A 24,103-nucleotide genomic window follows, 5' to 3' on the forward strand; every position below is an offset into this window, starting at 1 on the left:
AGATGGATGGATGATATTCTAGAGGTGACGGACTCGTCCCTGGGGGAGCTGGAGGTGTTGACGTCCATGATGTCACGAAGAGTCGGAAGTGACTAAACGAATAAACAACACCAGTCACCCGATTCCAAATGAATGAGCTCTAAGGAAAAATTACATCTCTGCCTGCTATGAATATGTGTTAGAAAAGATAAGATCTGCTGCTGACAACAATAAGATATGGGTTTCAATAGATGAAACAAGTGATGTAAACGGAAGATTTGTAGCCAATGTTGTTATTGGCACTCTGAAATGTGACAAGCCTGGTGAAGTATTTCTTCTAACATGTGAAACTCTACAAAGTAAACACTTCCACTATTGCTATGTTCTTTGACTATTCTATGAAACTACTCTGGCCGGATGGTGTAAAAAGGGGACATATCCTTTTCTTTGTAACAGATGCCGCTCCATACATGACTAAAGCAGCCAAGGGACTTCAACTTCTTTATCCCAAAATGATCCATATCACATGCCTTGCACACAGTTTACACAGAGTGGCCCCAGAGATTCGAAGCAACTATCCTGATGTAGATAAGATAATTTCGAATGGGAAAAAAATGTTCATTAAAGCTCCACTTTGAGTACAAAAGTTCAAAGAAATTGCTCCTACTTTGGCTTTCCCTCCCCAACCTGTTGTGACAAGTTGGGGGACTTGGCTGGATGTGGCTATGTATTATTTCACAAATTATGCTTCCTTGTAGCAGATAGTTAAAGAATTTGACTGTTCTGAATCTTCCTCCATCAATATTGTGCAAGATTCCTTTTCTGAAACCGTGGCTGAAAACTTAGCATATATAGCATCTAATTTCAGTGGATTATCAAGAGCAATCACCCACCTTGAAACTGTAGGAATGGAACTTAGTGATGCACTGAACATCATAAAACAAGATTTTATAGAGTGATTTAAAGCAAGCAAAGGGGAAAGTGGATGAAAAAATGAGTGATAAACTGCCAAGAGTGCTGCAATCTAATCTGGGTTATTCAACACTTTGCAAAATAGGTAACGTTCTAAGTGGACTTGAAGCAAAATTTGAAGTCTTCGAGTCAGAATTTTCTCCAGACGAGTTTGCTTTTTTCAAAGTTGTTCCTATAACCTCATGTCATTGAACGGAGTTTCTCCAGATTCAACATACTGGGGGACAACAGAAGGAATTTTGGGTTTGATAACCTCAAGATGCACGTGGTCATCCAATGCCATTCTGCTGTTAATGAAAACTAATCCAGGGATGACCATTTTACTCTCAAAATGTTCATTTGATTCCTTCAATACTAGCACTTCTGCACTGGAAGTGAAGAATAAACCTTTTAATTTGTGTGTGTGTGTGTGTGTGTAAGCACAGATTTTTAAAAATTGGGTGCTAATTTCAGAAAAATAGTAGAGTCATATTTTTGCTTTAAAAGTCATATTTTTGGTTTAATTGGTCATATTTAAATGGTTTTAAGGTGATAAATGCTTGCATATTTCTAACATTTTTAGGTCATAGGAATCCTCGCCCTACTCATAAGTAATGGAATGAATGGCTGACAAGCAGCTGCATGGCCAGGTGTGGCCTGTTTCCTGGGTACCCCATGACCAATCAAGCAGATAAAAGGCCCGGAGGTGGTTCTGAGCGTTACATTTGCATTTGGTAGCTGTTCACTGGAACTCTCAACATGAGGTCCAAAGAGGTGTCCATGTGAGTGAAGGAGGCCATCATTAGGCTGAGAAAAAAAAATAAACCTATCAGAGAGATAATAAAAACATTGGGAGTGGCTAATACAACAGTTTGGAACATCCTGAAAAAGAAGGCATTAACTAGCAAGCTCAGTAACAGCAAAAGGCCTGGAAGACCACGGAAGACAGCTAAAGTGGAATTCTGCTCATGGTGAAGAGGAACCCTTTCACAACATCTAGCCAGGTCAAGAACGCTCTTGAGGTAGGCATGTCATTTTCAACATCAACAGTCAAGAGACAGCTTTATGAATGTAAATACAGAGGCCTCACAACAAGGTGCCGACCACTGGTAACGCTCAAGAACAGAAAGGCCAGATTAGACTTTGCCAGCAAACACCTAAAGAAGCCTGCACAGTTCTGGAATAAGATTCTTTGGACTAATGAAACCAAGATTAACTTGCACCAGAATGATGGGAAGAGAAAAGTATGGAGAAGGAAAGGAACAGCTCACGATCCAAAGCACACCACATCATCTGTCAAACATGGTGGAGGCAGTGTTATGGCATGGGCATGTATGGCTGCCAGTGGAACCAGGTCACTGGTGTTTATTGATGACCTGACTGCTGATAAATTCAGCAGGATAAATTCTGAAGTGTATAGGGCTATACTTTCTGCTCAGATTCAGCCAAATGCTGCCAAACTGATAGGACGCCGCTTCGTATTGCAGATGGATAATGACCCAAAACATACAGCAAAAGCTACTCAAGAGTTTCTCAAGGCAAAGAAGTGGGATGTTCTTCAATGGCCAAGTCAGTCACCTGATCTCAACCCAGCAGAGCATGCTTTTCACTTACTGAAGACAAGACTGAAGGCAGAACGACCCACAAACAAGCAGCAGCTGAAGGCAGCTGCAGTAAAGGCTTGGCAAAGCATCTCAAGGGAGGAATCTCAGCATTTGGTCATGCCCATGGGTTCCAGACTTCAGGCAGTCATTGACTGCAAAGGATTTTCAACCAGGTATTAAAGGCGATCCTTAAGTTTGTAATGATGTTGGTTTGTTCCATTACTTATGAGCCACCAACGATGGGTGTGCGTGTATGCCACTGGCTGCACTTCCTGAATGGTTAGTGTCCCACTTTTGTCAAACCCCTTGAATGACAGCTGAAAGTCCTGACATCGCTCCCATCAGGGTGTGTTTCCTTCCAACTTCAGTGTGGTGGTGTACAGAGGCCAAATGCCAAAACAGTTATCCTTGTTCCAATATTTCTGGTCCTGACTGTATTTGGTGTAATTTATGATTTTCCACCCAAGTATTTTCTGCCTTCAAGTGATAGAGATTTTGAGTGTTGTATAAACACATTCACCTTTGGAGAGCTTCAAATATAGCAAGTTGAATTGCTGTGCTGGTAATAAAGTCACTGGCAAAGATAATAAAGGAGTAGTTAGTGTATTAGAAGCCATTTCAAAATTATGGTTAGATTCAATCATTTTCCATTTATCTATCTATCTATCAAATTTTGCTACCGCCCATCTCCCCACAAGGGGGGACTCTGGGTGGTTTACAATAAAAATAAAACATTAAAATATAACAATACATAAATATCAAATACAAATATTAATATAGAGTAAAAAATAGAATAAAATCCAGACGGCGTTGACAATTTTAATGCTGCTCATGTATATCTAAGGCCATCTTAGGGTGCCAACCATTCCCAGGAGTGACTACTTCCCCTCCTGCCCCAAGCGAGCTGGCAAAATCAGGTCTTCGGTTGTTTTCGGAAGGTCACGAGATGGGGCCTGCCGTACCTCTGTGGGGAGGATATTCCAGAGAGCGGGAGCTGCTGCAGAGAAGGCTCGCCTCCTGGAGCTCACCAGATGCAATTCTCTTAAAGACGGGGCCTGCAATATGCCCTGTCTGCATGATCAGGTGGGACAGGCTGATGTTATGGGGATGAGACAGTCCCTCAGGTAACCTGGCCCCATGCCATGTAGGGCTTTAAAGGTGATAACCAACACCTTGAATTGGACTCGGAAGCAAACTGGCACCCAGTGCAGCTCGCGAAGCAATGGTGTTACGTGTGCCGATCTTGTTATTTATTTATATTGTTTATTTATATTTCAAATTTCTGTCACCGCCTATCTCCCCCAAAGAGGGACTCAATAAAAGTTGCCTGTTTTGTTTGTTCCAGTAGTCAGTGATTGAGCTTAATTGAGGCACCTTGAGTACTTCAATATGTATGCCAGAAAATAAAACTCTTTATATTTCTCACTTATTTCCAAACTTCACAGATCTCACAATGCTTTCGTGTTTGTCAGTTGGTTTGAAATAAATTGTATCATGTCACCAACTGGTAGTGTTCCCAAACTGTTTTAGGCACAGCTTCTCAAAGGTTATGTCAAATACTAGACGTCTCTTGAATGCTGGAATCAATCATATCTGATTGTTAAAGCAAAGAGCACCCAATTTACTTGGTTTATTCCCTGTGGCATAATCCCTAATAGTTTTTCTTCTTTTGCAGGAGTCCAATGTGTTGATTGCTGCTAACAGTCAGGGTACAATTAAGGTGAGTTTTAAAACATTGACCAGTGATAGCAGCAAGGTTACAGAAAATTGGAAGAGCCTATTTCAGGAGTTCCATTTTTGTGCAGGTGTTTATAAGTTAAAATTACTTATTTGCATCTACTGCAGGCTGAGGAGATGGGAACAGTGTCAGCTGCAAATTGGTGCTGCCCAGTTAAGAAAAAGTGTGGAATGTAATGGTATCTAGCAGGCACTAGTTTTAAAGACATTTATAGAAAACAGCACACTGCAACTAAAATACTGTGTGCTGCATGGTCAAAAGATTGAAGCTAGAATATTGTGGTGCTTAAAGGTTTGTGAACCCTTTTGAATTTTCAGTATTTCTGCATAAATATGACCTAAAACACAATCTGTTCTCCACACAAATCCCAAAACTAGATAGAACCCAATTAAAACAAAGGAGTCAAAAACATACTTGTTGAAGCGAATATTTGTAGCTCAGGGTTGAACTGTGGCATCCTTGGTGCTCTCTGAGTCTTGTTGTTTTCTTGCAGACGTTTCATTGCCAGACTAGGCAACATCTTCAGTGCAAAGAGGGAGTGGGCCTTGCTCTCAGTTTATATACTGTGGCTTGCCCTGCTTGTGTTGGTAGGGGTGTTGTTCTCTCCTTGGGAGTTCTTTGATTGGGCTGTTGTTTGCTGCTTGGTTGATTGCCTGAGTTAATAGTTCCTTGATTAGGGTGTATTGTGCTGTTTGATGGTTCATCTGGTGATAATCCTAGTGTTAGTCTTTGCATATCTGGGTGTTGATTGCTGGCAAGGGAGTGTACTGGTCTTTTGGCTTTTCTATTGTCTCTTTTGAATGGTATGTAAATGTTGTTTACCTCTCTGTGTCTGTTGATGGCTGCTTTGTTTGAGTGCCAAGCTTCCAGGAATTCTCTGGCGTTTTGGGATTTGGCTTGGTTTAGGATGCTCACAGTTTCCCAGTTGAAACTATGGTTGAGTCTGTCCATGTGTTGTGAGATTAAGGAGTTCTCATCGTGTCTTCTGACTGCTAGTTGGTGTTCATGGATGTGCTCTGCTAGTCTTCTGCCTGTCATTATACTTGTTCATTTATTTATTGATGAAAAAGATCCATAGCTACATATTTGTGTGTGGCAAAAGTATGTGAGCCTTTGCTTTCAAAAACTGGTGTGCCCTCCCCCTGCCTGGGCAGCAGTAACTGCAACTAAACATTCCTGATAACTGTTGATCAGTCCTGCACATTGGCTTGGAGGAATTTTAGCCTCTTCCTCCTTACAGAACGGCTTCAATTCAAGGACCTTCAAGGTCCTCAGAAATCTCCTTTGTTCAAGCCCTGACAAACTTCCACATACCTGTGTTGTGAAAATCAGACTTCGATAGTGAATCTCCAGAATTCTGTTCTTTAAATAAGGCAGGACCTCCCACACTCACAGACAATTACCATCCCATTGATCGAAACACCTGACTCTAATTTCCCCTTCAAATGAACTGACAATCCTAGAGGTTCTCATACTTTTGCCACTCACAGATACGTAGCTTTGGATCATTTTCCTCAATAAATCAGTGAATAGGTCTAATGTTTTTGACACATTTGTTTAATTGGGTTCTCTTTATCTAGTTTTAGGACTTGTGTGGAGGACCGATCACATTTTAGGTCATATTTATGCAGAAATATTGAAAACTCAAAAGGGGCCACAAACTTTTAAGCACCACTGTTTATATGGCTTCATATGAGATGTTTTTTATTGTTTCTTTAAGTAGCTCTCATAAATAGAAATTTTCTAGACTTCATGAAAAGGATTGGGAATGTTTAGCCATCTCCCTTTGGTCATTAAATGAGCAGAGATTAAATTTGTTATCTTCTTTCTCTGAACCTTTCTGATGTACACCTCAGCAGCAGCGCTTTGAACACTGAAGTTCCTTTGTTTTACTAATTTATCCATTCATTTTTTATAACCCCAACTAGCCAAAATCTCATGGTGATTTACAATAAAAACATAAAACCAAAATTATCATTTGCAAATTAAATATTAAAAATTAAACAAAAACAATTGGCGATTAAATGCATATTCAAAACTTTGATTAAAGTTTTTTTTAAATCCCACCAAGGAGATCTGTTGCATCAATTGTACATTGCCCAGTCTTAGTGAATTGGAGTGATTCATAAATAGTGCAAACTGTCCTAACAGTCAGGAACCACGCTGAGACAAGGAATAGGTCTCTAGTGCTTTATTACTGCTACATTAGACAGAAAGTCCTAACAAACTGAAGAAGCGTGGGAAAACCCAGACAGATAAACCCCAAAAGTCAAGGCGGGTCTGATCTGTGTCTCTTTGAATGGCTGCTTAACTCCTCAGTACTACGCATGTGTTTTCCCCACTGGATAGAGGCCCCCTCCTGCTCACCATCAGTACTCATGACACAAACACTGTAGGAGTTTTGTCAGCCTCCTAACAACCCAAAGCAATACACTACTAGTTTATAGGTATAATATATACAGAAAAAAACAGGAGTGAAGTCAGAATATCCTATTGTGGGTATAATCTTCCTACTTGCTCAAGAAGCAACGCTTAGAAATGTTCTGGCATTACTTCCTGTGGAGGAAATAACTATAAAGTGCACGTAGCTGGTCAGCTCCATCAGCCATTTACACTGCCAAGACACCCTCAATCTAATTAATTTTCTTTTTTCCTTTTCTACTACATTGTTTATTTAGCTTAATTGTTAGAGTCAAAAGTTCCATGGCTAGACTCAGAAAGTTAACTGAAGACACAACACGAACTGCTCATTTAAGGTAGAAATCCAGCGTGGTTGATGTATTTACAAATTGCTGGAAAAATAAAAAGAGATCTTAAGAAAGAAGGAGGGACCTTGAGAAAGATGACAGAATTTGAAACACTTATACAAAATCAAGGTAATCTGTTAGGATGTATATATAAATTGTTATTGGAATACAGCATGGAAATGGAACAAATTAAAAAACTATGATAAAGTGGATGCAGAATTTTAAAGAAGTCATCACAGTACACCAATGAGAAGTGCTATGGAAAAAAATCAGTACAATTTAATCCAAGCTACAGTTAAGGAGAACATTGGAATAAAATGTTTTAAAGGTGGTATATAACTCCATCAGTAATTACCAAGATAGACAAATCATATAACAATAAATGTTGGAAATGTCACAATAAAGAAGGAACATTCTATCACATGTGATGGTCTTGCAGAAAAATTCAGAAGTACTGGAAGGAAATACATCAAAATATTCAGAAAATTTTACAAATAAAATTTGAATGGAAACCACAAATACTTTATTAGTTATAATTCCCCCCCAGAATAAATGAAAAATATCATAATTTGATAAGAGACATGTTGATAGTTCCAAGAATAAATTTGGCACAACATTGGAAAAAATCTTTGTTGACAATACAAGGATGGGAGAATATGCAGCAATGGCAAAACTGATAGTATATATCCATACTAAATTTAAGTAGGAATGGCTCCCTTATATAATACACATTACACAGCAAGGCAAATTCAGACATTTGGAATATGGGTTTTAGGAAAAGAGTGTTGACACCAATTAAAAGTAATAGAAGAAGTCACTTAAACAGATACTAGCAATTTTCAATCTACCACAGTTTATGTAAAGTGCAAATATTTAGGCTATGGGTAGTGGTTAGGGAAATAATTGGATGGTAAGGGGATAATACATCACTAAAAATTTTCCACAAAGGTTTTTACTTACATTTTATTATTGGTTGTTGTTGGTTTTATGTTTTTTGTATCTTTATTCTTGTGTATTTTTCTTTAAAATTTGTTATAAATGAATAACATGGAATTCAAGCTCCAGGGCTAGCAAACTACAGAACATAAACTGGCTATTTATGTACACGTTGGGTGACTTCTCCGACAGCTGGGGTGGAGCAAGAGGGTTGACATCCAGTAGTGAAGCAGCAGACCTCCACATCTCTTGCCATGTTCCCCACAGTGAAAAACAGCCAGTGGCAAATGAATCCTCATGCCATTCTACAGACGTCCAAATGTGACCATGGGATTACTAGCTGAAGTGAGCCTTTTCACTGACACCCCCATGAGGGATGTGAAAGATGAAGATCACCATTTTCAGGCTCTCCAGCTGGGCTGGCCTGCAGGGGGAAGCAAGGAAGGAGACAGGGAAATGGCAGTGCATAAGGGAGAGATGCCTAGTTTCCCCTTTATATGGCATATTACTAGACAGCTTTTTCAGGACTAATCATAGAGGACAGGAGTTGCCCCTAGATGAGAAAGAGGCCCTGAAGATTTCCCACAAATACTCAGAAAAATCTGCAACATTTTAGGCCTGAAGGAACCAGAACCATCCTTTCCCGTGGATCCCTTGTTGGATCTGCTGGCAATAGAGGTGGTCCTGTTCTATCATATACAGTTCTATCATGTACTTTCCTTTTCCTGAGACATTTAAGTTCCTCAGGTCTGAGTGGAGAGTCCAGAGCAGCAAAGGGTAGCACTTCCCTGGCTACTACCACTGTGCTTTTTTGCAGTCAGTATTAGATCTCCACAACTTCTTCCCTGTGGCAGCACTGATCTCAGGAGCCATTGTAAATAATGACAGGAAAGATAGCAGAGGCCTTGGGGCAGCCATCCCAACTCATACTCCAAGAGCAGAGGGAACTCAGCATAAAGAAAGTGTCCAAGGCAGTTGCCTTCATGGTGGATGCAAGCTGAAACATTGTCCAGTTCTCATCAGGATAGTTAGCATAGATCATGAATGCACTGGTTCACTCTAGAAAATGGTATCTTGGGTTTATCCTAAGGGTCTGTTTTCTCCAGCCTACCCAGGCATTACCAGCAAAAGTACATAGTTCTCCCTTACCCCTGTGTTTCTTGCTCTTTGTTCGTTGTGTTGTGTTTTGTTTTGTTTTGTTTTTTTGAGCACTTTTTCTGACTTGTCATTCTGAAATTGAGAAAGGAGTTATTTCCTCCCACAGGAAGATGCATCAGAACATTTCTAAGGCTTCCAGAGAGAGTATAAGTATAAGAGTATATCACCCATTATAAGATGCCATTCCCTGCTGTACAAAATACAGATTCACAGTAAACTCAGGATACTGTTTGCTGCATATGTTACACCTTGGTAACTGCACGTCTTTGACTATACCCCAGCCTTGGATTATAGGGAGGAATATTTCTTCATTGTCCTTCCGATAAACTGAAAATAGACCTTTGATCCTGTGAATGTTGCCTCTGTCCCAATACTACATTTCAAGCCAATAATACTGAGTCAATTATTTCTGTCTACCTTTGCCCTGAAAAGAATGTGTCTGAGTTGGAAAACAAACTGAGATTTGTTTTATGTTAGCTGGCATAAATTATGAAGCTAGTCTGAAACGAATGAACCTTCTGATCATCTGCCATTTCTACTGGCTTGCTGCAAATTGGCTTCAAATAAAGCTGATTTCAAAATGAAGCTGCTTTCATTGTCTCCATCCCTTGCTTTTAAGCACTGTTCAGAGGTGACGTATTCTGAGTTGCTTTCCATATCAATGCTGGAATGACAGTTATCAGCTTAAAACTTTTGACATTAAAACTACCCCATTAAGCCTGAAGTTACAAGTAGAAGAATTGGCTGTGAGATTATCTTTCTACCAATTAGTAAAAGAGCCCTTTGACACTGTCTCATAACAGTGCTCCCGGTACTGTTGAACTAGAGGTTATGGCGATAAAAAAAAGACTGTTTGTTTTTAAAATAAAACCAGATTCGATTGGTAAAACCAGATAGGTCAACCACTTTGCTTTTTTCAGTTTCCACATAAAGCTATGTGTGGTATCTTAAGTGATTTTATTATTAAATTTAATGTTATTAAATACTCTGCCACTTTGCTTGTGATACTTGGTAACTAAGCAAGAGGTAGAGTCGTTAGGCAACAATTACAGTGCACAAGGGAGATCATGTTCTATCTACTTCACATATGGTCCTTTGATAAAATATAACTTCTGTCCTGCTTTATATGTTTAGGCACATAAAGAAATACTCTGGCTTCCTGTAGCACATCTAATTTGGACCTTGGTTACCTGCTTGTAAGTGGAAAAAGAGATGAGATGTATTTTGTGTCTCTGGAATTAATTTTTTTTTCCCCCTGTTCTTCTCACCAGGTGCTGGAACTGGTATGAAAGGTTTTCTCTCTCTCGAGGAGTTGAATACTTGATACAGCTTTCATCTGAGGTTCTCAGTGGGGCACAGAAATGAAGATAATTTGCTCTTCCTTCTCAGAGTGGTCACATTTTGGGGGCGGGAGTTCTTTTCTTTTAGGGACACTCTTGGGGCAACTTGGGTCTCTGGGAAGTACCAGTGAATTCAGAATTCAGTACCATCAACATTAACTCCACAGACTTTGCTGCTGCTGATTCCATTGCTTATCTGATTTTTATGATGGGGTGGGGGGAATGGATTCTTTTAAATAAAAGCAGATGCTGATACTGAAATGGAATGGTGAATATTCATTGAACCAGACATAGAAACAGGATGTCCCTTTGTTGATAGGCATGGTGACAAGATTTGCCTTGTAGAATGATTTCTGTAAGAGTTATGCTTTGAACCATCTTCTGGATTACTTCTACTGGCCTTTTTTCTGCATCTACTCCAAAAGGTCTGGTAGGCTGTCTAATCCTGATTGGAACATTGTGAGCATGCATCTGACTTGACACCCTCAAGTAAAATTTCATTTAGCATTTTCTTTATTTTATTACGTATCCAAATATTGAAGCTCTCTGTACAACTAACCAGTGCAGACTGTCCAATATGAGAGACCACCACTTCTAAGGGCATGTAAACAATTTGATTTCGAAGTCCATCTGCTCTTTCACCAGCTCTCATGCCTGCCAGCTATGTAAGGATCTCATCTGTGATGTAGACTTGTGTTGAATGAGAGCAGATGTGACACCACATAGTTATCCCTATACAAGCCACTAAATTGTCAGTAACTAATGACTTTCTGTCTCTTCTGATTTGAGTTGCTATTGAAATTGCTCCACAAAAGGCAACAGTGCCTATCCACACATGACTGTTCCCAATTTGTTCATTCCAATCATCTCACCCTATTTGTGTCATTTGTAAAAGCCAAGCATTTTGAATGTTGTAATATATTTTGGGACAGGCTTTGGGAGCCTTATTTTTTGAATAAACATGCATATTCTTAACTGTACAAGTGAATGGGAAATAAACTGATTCCAAATATTTCATATTGTTAGTTTGTCATCCAAAACATAAAGACTTATTGGGGGGAAGGGGGTGGGCTTCTTAGTTCTGACTGCAGGAGTATTTCCTTTGCTGTGGCATGGAAGAATTTACCCACATTAGGACTTCTGGGGAAGAAATGGCAAACTGGAGACAGCTCCACTAAAAGCGGAGCCAATGACCATGGTGGAAGAAAGAGCCGGCGAGTAGACAGGCTCTTCGTAATTCCTCTCCAGACAAGGAGAGGACTTGAGATCGCCCACAAGTGCTCGAGACAGTTGCTTCTCACGAGGAGACCACAAGACAGTGGCCTCCAGAGGGTTTAGAGCTCTGGGAGACAAGGGAATAGCCATCTTGCTCATGGTCAGCACCTTTAAGGGTACTAGGTTCACATACTTCCTTTTTTAATCACTTTCTGAAGTGGCTTGTTAACTGCTTTTCATCTATTAGGAACCTTTGGATCGACAAGTCTGAAAACACCGGGTGAGTTTCCTTCAATCCTTAGCGAAATAAGTTTTAAATACAAGGTTAAAGACTTAAAAACATTTTTTTTAAATAAACAGCAAATGGGTGATTAGAACTTTGATTTTGGAAAGCTGCAAACAGACTAAGGGTCCAGATGGATTTGAAGTAAGATTTTGGAATGAATTATAAGAATCCTTCCCATGGGAAAATGTTTTTGTTTTGAATTCTTTTTAAAAAAAATGATAGGATGAGACTTTGAAGGTTGGGTGCTAGACGGAACTAGAAGGAGGAGAACACTTAAAATTGACTGACTAACACAGAATGGGGCAACATGTTTTAACATTGGACATACTGAAGGATATTTTTGAACAATGGACCCAGAATTAATTTTAATAGTGTCTGCTTCTATAGATAGTTTAAGATGTTATGGAAGAGGAACAAGTTTTACTGGACAAGACTGAGACTAAGCTGAAAGTGGATTTAAAAATGACAGGCTACAAGAATGATATGGAAAAAGATGCTACACTGGACATACAAAAGAAACCAGCTAATGTCTTAATAATTAAAAGATATATACAAATAACAAACCAAGAGATTGACCTTGATACTTTTCCTATATTGGATTTACAAAAAAGGCTTGTTAAAGCTTTGAAGAATTTTGAGAAGGGACAAAGGAAAAATGAAAAGAAATTAAGTTCTAGGACATTTGAAGGGACTAAAGATCAAGATCATTAAAAGTAAAAGGGACAAATATAAAGTTTATTTGATCAAGGTTAAAATAGATGTTTGCTGATCAGGATAAATGATGAGGTTTTAAGGATTTGTTTATAGATAGATGGGTTATGGGAAGAAGAGATCATTTGTATTTTAAGAGAAGGTGATAAGTTACTAAAATTGTTTATACTTGTGATGGGGGAAGTCATTTCTTTATATATTTCATTTTCTTTAGTCTTATTTTTTTCTTTCCTATTTTTTTTCTTTTCTGCACTTTCTATTTTTCCTTTTTCTTTTCTTTAGTTTGTATTAGTTTTTTTATCACTAATTATAAATTTGAATAAAATTACTATTTTAAAAATTTGCCCATGTTTAGGGTGTGCCCATGCTTTTTTCAGACTGAGCTTTGCATTGGTTTGGTTGCTTGTGCTAATAAAGAATTCTTTTATATCCTGCAATGGCCTTGTGTGAAGAAATTCTGAGTTAGCAACTAAAAATCAGATTCATCACATACACAAATTTATTTATCATTTGTTTTATATGGCCACTCAAGCCACAAAAGCAACTCTGGGCAGCTTACAATTGGACAGAAGCAGAAAAACAAAGGAACTAAATGCAAATCACAACAAACGCCCTGAACCAAAAAAAAAAAAAAAAGAATAAAATAATAGAGCAATCGAGGCCAGCCAGTTACCCACTAAAAAAAAAATCATTCCTGATGGGTTCATTTCATGCTGGTCCAGGGGAGGAACCAAGTCTTCAGGGCCTTACAGAAGGCCAGCAGGGTTGAGGCCACCCAAACCTTGGGGAGAACCAGGCTCCATAGTAGAGGCATTGCAACACAGAAAGCATACCTCCCAGGGGTCCCATTGGGTGACAGTCTTTCATAGAAAAGACCCAAAGCGTGGCCACCCTGCTGGAACTCATGGGATGGTCAAAGAGAATTGAGGCAGGCAGATCTGCAAATAACCCAGCCCTGTGCCACGTGTTGGTTTTCTTTGGGGTCCTGGAATGTGGGTGAGCCTGTTCCTTGACTATACTGATTGTGTATGTTTGGTATGTGTTGTTGCTATTTTAGGTTATATAAGGTTTTGTTCATTGTTCTTACTGTTCTTAGTTGTTAACCACCTAGAGTCATGCATTTGACATGGGCGACCGTATAAATTGAATGAATGCATGAATGAAATTAAATATGACCACATAATGTCCCAGACATCTTTGTAGGTATCCTAAAACAGGATGTGATTAACTTTCTCCTTGAAGTGCTCAGCAAACAATTTTCCTAACAGAACAGATAATGGAATAAGGAATGAGAACGCTGCGCTGTGTTTTGAGGCAGATCCTCAAATTAAAAGTGGCTATATGTTCAAATATATTTCATTTCTCTGCCAAGCTACATTCAAATTTCAGTGTCTGGCTTTAATTAGAAATGTAGAACTCCCTGAACAAAGTAATAAAAGAAATTAGAAGTAGCTAGTTCTGTATTTACATCCACTTAATTCATTTTCCTTTAGGTAAAGTCTTCTATGTATATTCCAGCTGCTGAAGTTGCTAACCTCTGAAATTTGTAAAAGCAAGGTTAAGGTTCTTCCAGTAACTTTTGTCCCATCATTGACTGAATAACATCTATTTTCTCCATATGTTAGGTCTATGAACATTGATCCTAAAGTTATCTATTTTTCACTGGCAAACATACAAACTACAAATATACAATGTCCCTCACTACTTAAAACAGAGATATTGAATACAACTATCTTTTCCTGCAAAATTAACTTCAAAGTCAATACAGTTGATGTTGATGAACAAATTTCCAAAATAAAAAATAATTTCTCAAGCATTGTTCTGATCATATTCATAGCCCTTCTGTTACCTTGGCTACTGTTGTGTTGTGTTTTGTTTTGTTTTGTTTTGTTTCTGGGTCATGAGATTCCCCTTTGTAAACCTCACACCAGAGTAACCTTAACACCCAGAGATGTCCAGACTTCTGATGAGCCCACATAGCTACAATCAATATTTCTTCCTCCTGATCTGAGTCTGGTATGGCAGCCTGCCCTGGAGCTAATTGATCTGCAGCCTGATCGTATCAAGTGCCTGAGGAATGCCCATCTATGTATCCAGCATGCACTGTAAGAGAAAGCAATAATGGATCAGTGCATTTCCATATTTTTTGTCAGTAAACTAAGTAGCTGTGTGTGTAACCTGATCATACGGTGGACCTCTTTAACAACAGATTACCCCAAAAGCTCCCAGGTGAAAGCCAATTGGTCCTGGGGAGCCTGATCAGCTGGAATTGAGAAAAAAAGTTTGGCCAAATCAGTTACATGGGGCTGCCCTTGAAGACCACCTGGAAGTTATAACTGGTCTAGTATGTGGCAGCATGCAGAGTGTTTGGCACCCCTAGGTTCGCTAATGTTGCATCTCTGTTGCATGAGCTGCACTGGCTCCCATTTTTCTTTCAGGTGCAATTAAGGTGCTGATTATTATTAAGGTATTTGATAATTACAGTATTTAATAATACCCTCTACATGGCACAGGACCAAGTTATCTGTGGGACCACCTCTCCCTGAAGGTATCTGCCCATTCCATGAGATCTAATAGCGTAGGCATACTCCAGATCCCTTCCCTTAAATGTGACCATCTAGTGGGACCTACTGTCCTCCTTTCTCATGACACCTACTAGGGATGCGGTGGCGCTGCGGGTTAAACCGCTGAGCTGCTGAGCTAGCCGATCGGAAGGTCGGCGGTTCGAATCCGCGTGATGGGGTGAGCTCCTGTTGCTAGTCCCAGCTCCTGCCAACCTAGCAGTTCGAAAACATGCCAATTGAGTAGATTAATAGGTACTGCTTTGGCGAGCAGGTAACGGCGTTCCGTGTAGTCATGCCGGCCACATGACCACGGAAGTGTCTACGGACAAACGCCGGCTCTTCGGCTTTGAAATGGAGATGAGCACCGCCCCCTAGAGTTGGACACGACTGGACTTAATGTCAAGGGAAACCTTTACTACCTTTAGTGGGACCTAGGAAACATGCTGGTTCTGTGGCAGCCCCCACAGAACATCCTTTCACTTGAGCTCTGGCAGGCCACTACCCTCTTAACCTTCCTGAAAGCCATAACAGGCTGGCTCTTCCTCCAAGAGCTGGGACAGGGTGAAGTCAAAGCTGGAAGGTGTTGCTTGGACTGAAGGAGACTGGTTGTGGCACCAGATGGTAGCTTCTGCTTTGGTTGGTTTCTAAGGTTTGGTTTTCTATAACTCCTGTGTTTTGTTTTTAAAATGGGGAGCCATACGAGTCTGATGATGATGATCATGTCATTCCCTCATGTTTTTCTCAGTTTTTCTTCTATCCATTCCTCATCTGAGCTAGAACCCTACACGTTTTCATCTCGCACGTTTGGATTCCAGTCGCAGGAGGCAAAATGCGCTCTACCCTTTCCAGGGGTAGGCACACATTTTCTCTTGCTTTACTTGTTTTTACTTCGACAAGTCAAACAGCCAGGGCAGTAGTGCACTCTTCAGCTGTTTCCTGTCTCTCCTAAGCATCTTCTAAGTGCCTCTCTCAGCAGAGCCTGCTGACCTCCTTCCAAATGGCTCCTAGAATTTCCCACCCATCTTGGAGCACAATTAGAAAGATCCGCCTCACGCCCTTCACTGACTTCTGCTCCCTTTTCTCTGCTACACCCAAAGCCTGCAAGCACTGCACCGCAGCATGCTCAACCATCTCGGATTCTGTACCAAGCCACAGAGGTGACCTTGGAAAACTGGGCAGAGGCAGTTTCAGCAACGTGTACACAAGCAGGCTTTAAGCCTAGGAAACAAAATATTAGGAAGAGACACTACCCTAACTCCTCGGGATATAAGAAGGAGAGAAGGGAAAATGCAGTCGGGCTTTCAAGATGCTGTTGTTATAGCCTATATCAATAAAGTATAATTCCAGTCAAACAGGGAGTTCATTTCCTGGCCTGACCTACCTCAAAGGACTGACCAATTCCCATGACATGGGAGGGAGGGCAACTCAAAATTTGATCCACTGGTGCCCAAGTGCTGGCATTCTGCACCTTCTCTTCTGTGGCTTTTCTCCCCAAGAAAGCCATTGCTTCAAATCCCATCTTTGTTGCCAAATTATATATTGGCACCCTGGTGCCGGTCAGGAGCCCATAGATGTGTTAGGATTTGAAGGCAATGGGTGAAAAAAGGATTTTATTGAGTAACTATTAAGAAAATTAACAGAGAAAGGTATCCCAATTCCCACCCTTTCAGCATGCCAGGAACCCCAAGAATGGCAGCAAATGGACTCCTTGAAGCTGGTAGTAGTTGTGCAGCTTCAAATACCAGTTAATGGCACATCGCACATCATCTTGTTATCTGTGCCCTTCGTACTGTTTTATCCAAATGGAAATGCCCACAAAATTGTTCAAGAGATTTCATGTCCTACTCTTCAGCATCCAAGAGAAGTATACTAAAGGGGGAGGGGGGATACAAAATCACTACATAAAATAGTTTTGACAGTATAACAGAAGGCCCTGTCTCTGACCACCACCCACCTCTATTGTGAAGGAAAGGAGCAAGGAAAAGACTTCAAGAAATCTTGCTCACAGCTTATGATACTTGTCTCTAAATTCACGTACAGAACATTTACCTCCCAGTCTGTATCTGAACCTCTCAAGATACACAGCTTCGTTGCCAAAATCCAGAAGAGTTTCTTAGTGCTAACAGTGTCTGGAATACCCACAGAACATTACTTTGACTTGATCTCCAAGGTAGCATTGGTGATGTTAGTATCCTGGAACCAAATCGTCAGCCTCGTTTCTGATGTATGTGCATATATATGTATGCATGTGTATGTGTGTGTGCACGCACACACACACACACACACACAGACTGCACTGCAGTAGTGGCTGGAACCTTGGCTATCTTGAGAGTAGCACCAAAGAATCCCACAATAACTATCCTAACAGGGAGAATTATGTGGCTCTTGGAATATATAAACACTTGTAGAATTTTAAGGAAGCATATTTCAGAACTTCAAATTATCCAAGTACTTGTCACAGAGTTCCAGGAAAGGATACAAGGCAATCATTTCCAGGTAAGGCATACATACAGTACATGCATACATAAAAAATAACAGGGATGATCAGCAAGCCTTGGCAGAAACACACACATTGTCAGAGCTAAACACCAAGAACAGAAAGTCAACTTGTGACAGATTGGTTCAGCTGAATGTTCATCTAGGATTCAGTGGGTGCACCATACTCAATTTTTCAGATAGATTTCCTTCATACTGGACAACCAATTAGACTGTTTACTGGGTAAGAAACATAAATCTGGCACAGTTCATATGAAGCAGCCGTTATCTCACTGTAATCATGCAGGAAATGGCCTCAAACCTTCCAGCAGCAAGCTAAATTTCTAACCTCTGCCTCTGTTACCAATAATGATTCAGAGGGTCACAGGGTAATGAGCAGAAATACCTAGTGGCATCTTTCTGGCAACAATTCACATTCCTGATCTTGGTCAACCTGGCCATCTAGGATTGTGGAAAGCTTTTCAGGAAGGAAAACTTCAGTCAAAGGCCAATTGCCCAACCTTATGCAATATGTTTCACAGGATAGACTGGCTATGTTGGTGGTATGTGATTGTCAGAAAAGGTCCTAAATGTGACTGTCTCCCTGCAGAGGAAATCTATTCTGAAACCTGAAAGTTTTCCTATCCTGGTTCAAACAGAGTCAGAAGGAGATAAGATGCAGGACATTTGGGATTTTCACCAAACCTGACCAAGGGACTGAGCCACCAATAAACAATATGCAGCCCTAAACCTGATGGGCTTTCAGAGTTGAAGATATGTTTCTAGTCATTCACTTCATCACTATTGAAGATACAGAGCTGAATAGGTTTTTTTGATAAAGATGGAATATTGGTCATTGGGGCTCTTCCATCTTCATTGATTTCACATTTTCTTGGCAAAACTATGCTAGTTTAGGCCGGCATTGTAGCATACCTTCAAAATAATGGGATTTCTGTCTTGACCTGAGCTGACATCTGAAATGCCCATTTAGAAAGTGGTCTTGGAAATGACCTTCAGGTTTGAAAGTCTGGCTTTTGTTTTTGTTTATTTGTGTGTTGCATTATTGGAAATCATGTTTTCTTCTCTTTGTTTCCTTAAAAATCTTTGTACTTAGAAGGTACACAAACATCTTACTTTGCAATTACAGCTAATAGTGTTTGGATCATGTTCACTGCTTCTATTTCAGACATATTTATTTTGCCCTTGAAATGTATTGCTTCTGCCTTGACTCAGTAGTAATTTTAGCCAGCATGGCAAAGTGCTTCCATGAAGGAAACCTGCAGTCATTTCTTTTCTCCTTCCATTCAATCCACAAGTGCTTCTGGGCTTTTTCTGTGCATTTATAGACAGGCTTGCTAGGTGATTGGGATTAACCTTCTTTTCCTTTTCTACTCTGCCTGCCCAAATTAATGTGGATATCCTTGTACTCAATGGGCCCTTGTTTCTACAAACATACATTTGTAAATACACATACAATAAAGCTGCACAGACAGGTACTAAATTTGTACAGCCAAGCAAGGTTTATTGGCATTTCTGGTTCATTGACTTTCTCACATCTGAAGCCAAAGCAGCTATGGATGCTCATGAATGTCCAGATGTCTTTGAATTGCAAGGCGATTGTAAAAAAAACTTGGTTGAACATTAGAAAAAGCAGGAGGCAGCAGGAAACTACCCCTACAGCAAAAATATCACTGGTTTTCCAATAATGATCATAGTGGTTTCATTTGATCTTGATGAAAGCAGCTGATGATGACACATTGTAACAACCAGGGGAAAGGAAATGGGCTGTTGTTTGTTAAATGCAACATGTCTTAAATGCTCCTTTCGCTTTCTGCTGTGTCCTTAACAAAGAGGACAGAGTTTAGAATGTGAAGTGCTGCAAAGGAATTCCCGCCCAGTATAAAAGATTCCAAGACTACAGATATTTCAGTAAGAGGAAAAGACACAGATGTTATTAACATCTTTCCTTCTTAATTTGCACGGCAGTCTTAGGTGAACCTTATAAAGGAATTTGTTAGGCCTAGTCCTCAACTTTGGAATCAACATCCCATGCATTTGATGAGCTTTTTATAGGTGAAACTTACTAAGATCATATGACCCAACACCATGCTTCTTTCTTACAATCACTATTATAAAATATGATTATTCATCTTAGATGTGTGGATGTTGCTGTTCCTACACATTGTTCATACCAGCAATGTACAAATAGCATGCTTGCAATCACCCCAGAATTAGTCTTCCCTCTTTTCATTGGAGCTTGGTGATATCTGAAGACTAGTTCTCATTAGGTAAAAAATGCCTATGGCTTGACAACATTCTGATCATCTGGGGCAGGATTTCAAGGCTGTGCATTTAGCACTTGCCTGGTCCTCATTTCTGGCAAAATTGGAAGTAATGGTGGAAATTATTTTGGCTTTTTAAAAACAAGATACCATATGTAGTGTATGATCAGTAATGCACATTTTCTTAAATTGCATAATCTTGCTTAGTTTCTTTCTTTTATAACATGGCTGGTGGGGCTACTAGCTCATCTTAGAAAATTATGCTCTCCCACAGCTCAAATAGGCAGAAGGTACTCAAATGCCAACTTCCATGGAATATTCTGTTAATTCCTATGCAATAAGAAAAGAACGTTCTATTTGTGTAGAGCACTTACTTCTTGGTTGCTGAAACACGAAACTCTTATTTAAACCAAACAATTGAACTTATATTAGAATAGAAGAAATGAAATAGGATGCTGTGGCTGCCCTTTCCAGGTGCCTGGGGGCTGTTGGGTTCTGGATGGGGAACAACAGGCTTCAGCTGAACCTGATAAGATGGAGTGGCTGTGGGTTAATGGCCCCTCGGCTCCCAGGAATTTGCCATCTTTGTCCTGGATGGGGTTGTACTGCCCCAGATAGACCCGGTGTGTAACTTGGGGGTCCTCCTGGACTCACGACTACTGCTCGAAGAGCAGGTGGCAATCGTGGCCAGAAGGGCCTTTGCACAACTTCGTGTTGTGCGCCAGTTACGCCCCTTCCTGGAGGGGCTTCAGTCACTCATGCTCTGGTCATCTCTCATATAGACTACTGTAAAGCGCTCTACATGGGGCTACCCTTGAAGAGTATCCGGAAGCTACAGCTGGTCCAAAATGTGGCTGCGCAGATGATTTTAGGTGCTTCAAGATCAGCACATATAACTCCGCGAGCTGCATTGGGTGCCAGTTTGCTTCCAGGTCCAATTCAAGATGTTGGTTATCACCTTTTAAAGCCCTACATGGCATGGGGACAGGTTACCTAAGGGACTGTCTCATCCCTGTCACATCAACCCGTCCCACCCGGTCATGCAGAGGGGGCACGCTACGGACCCCGTCTGCAAGAGAATTCCATCTGGCGGGGTCCAGGAGGCGGGCCTTCTCTGCAGCAGCTCCCGCCCTTTGGAATATCCTTCCCCCAGAAGTATGGCTAGCCCCCTCTCTTCTGGACTTCAGAAAACAGCTGAAAACCTGGTTTTGTCACCATGCTTGGAGTGGGGAGAGGAAGAGCCATTCTTGGGGCTGGTTAGTTCCCTAGCCCTGCAGGGACCAGCCTTATCCCTTTATGGGCTGAATTTGATCTGCCCTTATTTGGATTTTATTGTATTTTATATTTATTGAATATTGGTATTATTTATAATTTTATTGAATTTTAAATTGTTTTTACTGTGAACTGCCCAGGGTCCCCCATGTGGGGGAGATGGGCGGTGATAAAAAATATGATAAATAAATAAAATAAAATAAATACGTTTTCTTCCCTTTTGTTATACCCTGAATCTGGCACCAGATTTTGTTATACCCTGAATCTGGCACCAGATTTTGTTATACCCTGAATCTGGCACCAGATTTGTCAAAGCTGGATTTCAGCAAGGTTTGATTCTTATTAAATGTCCAGATGATTCAACTACTGGTGCCCATTTTTAAATAAACAAACAAACCAGTCAATTGAGTAATTTTGGGCTTTTGATCAAGATGGTAATATATCTCAAAATAACATCATATCTACTGTCACATTCAAGCAGTGTAGTTTTGCTATGTAATGCTAGGAAACACAGAAGTGAAAATGTACCTTATGAAGTATTTCCTAATCCCTCTATAGCCCCATGAGCTATACATGAGAATGCAGAAATGCCAAGTCCATTACAGGCCAGACATACTGTAGCTTTTGCCCTGCTCATACTATGGATGAAGATGTAAAGTGAATGGATAGTTCCCCTTCTGACAGCAGTCTCCACAGACCGCATGAATATCACAGCCTTTTACACACAAAATGAACATTCTCTCCTGCTGTCTCTGACCTACCTATAGGATCTGGATAACTTCAGTGACTAAAATAAATCTTGGCTCTGCAGCCCTGACAAGAAGCACATTGGCCAGTAGTGTCAGTCACAGAAGCAAGCTGGCTTCTGCAGAACATGGGGGATGGCTGTGGAGAATGATCCTGGCCCTTGCCTGAGAAGGAGCAGCTGATTTCCCCACTGTGCACTACTTTAACTACAACCCTGGAACTGTGACAGCGAAAGGAAGCACAGAGAAAAGTATTTCAGGATTGTGCATGTCGTTTTCTGGGGATTTTTATGGAAGGGGGCAGATTCCGCAGTTTACTTTTTATGTGGAAGGCATCTCACTCTTGTGCTTCTATAAATGTCCTAAAGAGGGAGGGGGAGCAGCCACTTGAAAGCACTGGTTTGCTATTCTAAAAGGGAAAAAAAGAGGGGAAAAAGAAAATATGACAATGCACCAGAGGGTTGAATGATTTATAATCCATCCTAATATTTTAAATGTTTTGTATTTAAAGTCCTTTGAAGTTGCAGTGACCTATTTTGCATGCATCAGTGTATGGGAATTAAAGGATACAGTAGACACACTAAGTTTTGTGGAAATCAAACAAGTTGGATTAGTTAGAAGAAACATCTCTACTTCCCAAAACTATTCTTTTTAAACATTGACATTAGAAATTGATAGTTATTATTTCTAAATATTTGAATGCTTGCTATATAATCAGTCAAGTACTTGATATCAACTTACACAGTATCTGGCTGTCAGCTGGCTGGTAAACAATTCATTTTGTCCATGGGACTCAAGAACATCCTTTATCCAAGTGGTTTTGGTGTTCGTTCACACATATTATTGCAGTAATGTAAGAAAGTTGTTTTTAGGCTGCTGGCTTAGAGATGCAGAACTTGCACACTTCCAGATGACACTGAACTACAACTCCCAACAGGCTGAGCTGGCCTGACCAGCATTGAGAGACTTGGGGAGTCTACATTCACCATCATCTACAGGGCCACAAGTCTCTTACCTTTACGCTAGAGATGAGAGCCTTGATATCCTGTTGAGCTCTAAAGAGATCATATCTAAAACCAAATGCAGATTTGTGTCAAATTTCTTTAAAGCATTTTTACCCTTTTATTCAGTTAAGCAAGGTTCCCAGATAAACTTATGAATGTGAGTAGTGAGACAGTGTGTGCCCTAGGCTTACAATCTAAAAAACATGTTGCACAACACAAGGAAGAAGGATGGGTGTTTGTTGTGAACACTTGCCTGTTTCAATAGGCAGCCAACCTATGATGACAGAAGCTGCAAAGTTCTGTTTGAACCAGGAAAGGCCACATGAACAGAGTTGGACTGGGATTCACTAAGTATAGCTCAGTTTAATGAATTGGCTGCCCCTGTAGCATGTGATGAATTTATATAAAGGCCACCTTAAAAAACCCTCCAAAAGATTTTTTTTTTTTTATTGCTGCCCCTGCTGTTGCTTTGATGCATGTTTCCAGGAGGACACTGGGGGCAGCCAGGGTGACAAATGAGATATCAAAAACTGATTAAACAGGCTGTGCAGGTGACAAAGCAGAGAGAAGCTAATGAAAAAATTACATATAATCAATGAGGGAGAAGACAGAAAAGGCAGCAAATGAAAGTTCCAGAGTATTAATTTGTCTGCAAGGACTTTGTTTAAATAACTGGTTTGTCTTGATTATGGCATCTAATGTGAGTTGTCAAAATCCCCATAAAACAATTCAGGTGTTCAAGGAAGAAAATAACAATCAGACAGCTGCAGAAAATTGGAGCCAATCGGGAGTGATTGCTAGGACTATTTAATATAGAAAATACTACAGGGATGTTTTCATGTCCTCAGGTTCCAATTTTCCTATGGAGTTCAGAGATTCTTCTGATGGAACTCTGTCCCAGCAGAAACTCCAGGTTACTCTGGTTTCAGACAGTCCTAAAGGCCGAGTACAGTGAGACGTCCTGGTACTTTGCAGTCATTTGAAGATACTTCCTCCAAATCAAGGGGCTCAATGTACTAAAGAACATATAATGGCCTGTCAAGAGTTCCAGACCATGTTTGATGCTTCCAAATCTGCAGTTTTGAAAGTTACAGT

The 24,103-nt window shown here is 40.3% G+C and overlaps 1 protein-coding gene across 2 annotated transcripts in view; it reads left to right on the top strand.

Moving 5' to 3' along the window:
* Positions 1–11,465, top strand: part of COP1 (COP1 E3 ubiquitin ligase) — a 143,681-nt gene extending 132,216 nt beyond the window's left edge. For both annotated transcript variants that reach the window (XM_063298488.1, XM_063298489.1), the window contains exons 19-20: positions 4,210–4,254; positions 10,385–11,465. In XM_063298488.1, the coding sequence (XP_063154558.1) occupies positions 4,210–4,254; positions 10,385–10,402 (63 nt within the window). In that variant the 3' untranslated portion in view covers positions 10,403–11,465. The remainder of the gene's footprint in view (positions 1–4,209; positions 4,255–10,384) is intronic.
* Positions 11,466–24,103: the final 12,638 nt, after the last annotated feature.

The sequence above is a fragment of the Candoia aspera genome, chromosome 3 (assembly GCF_035149785.1).
Source record: "Candoia aspera isolate rCanAsp1 chromosome 3, rCanAsp1.hap2, whole genome shotgun sequence".
In the NCBI taxonomy this organism is placed as follows: Eukaryota; Metazoa; Chordata; class Lepidosauria; order Squamata; family Boidae; genus Candoia; species Candoia aspera.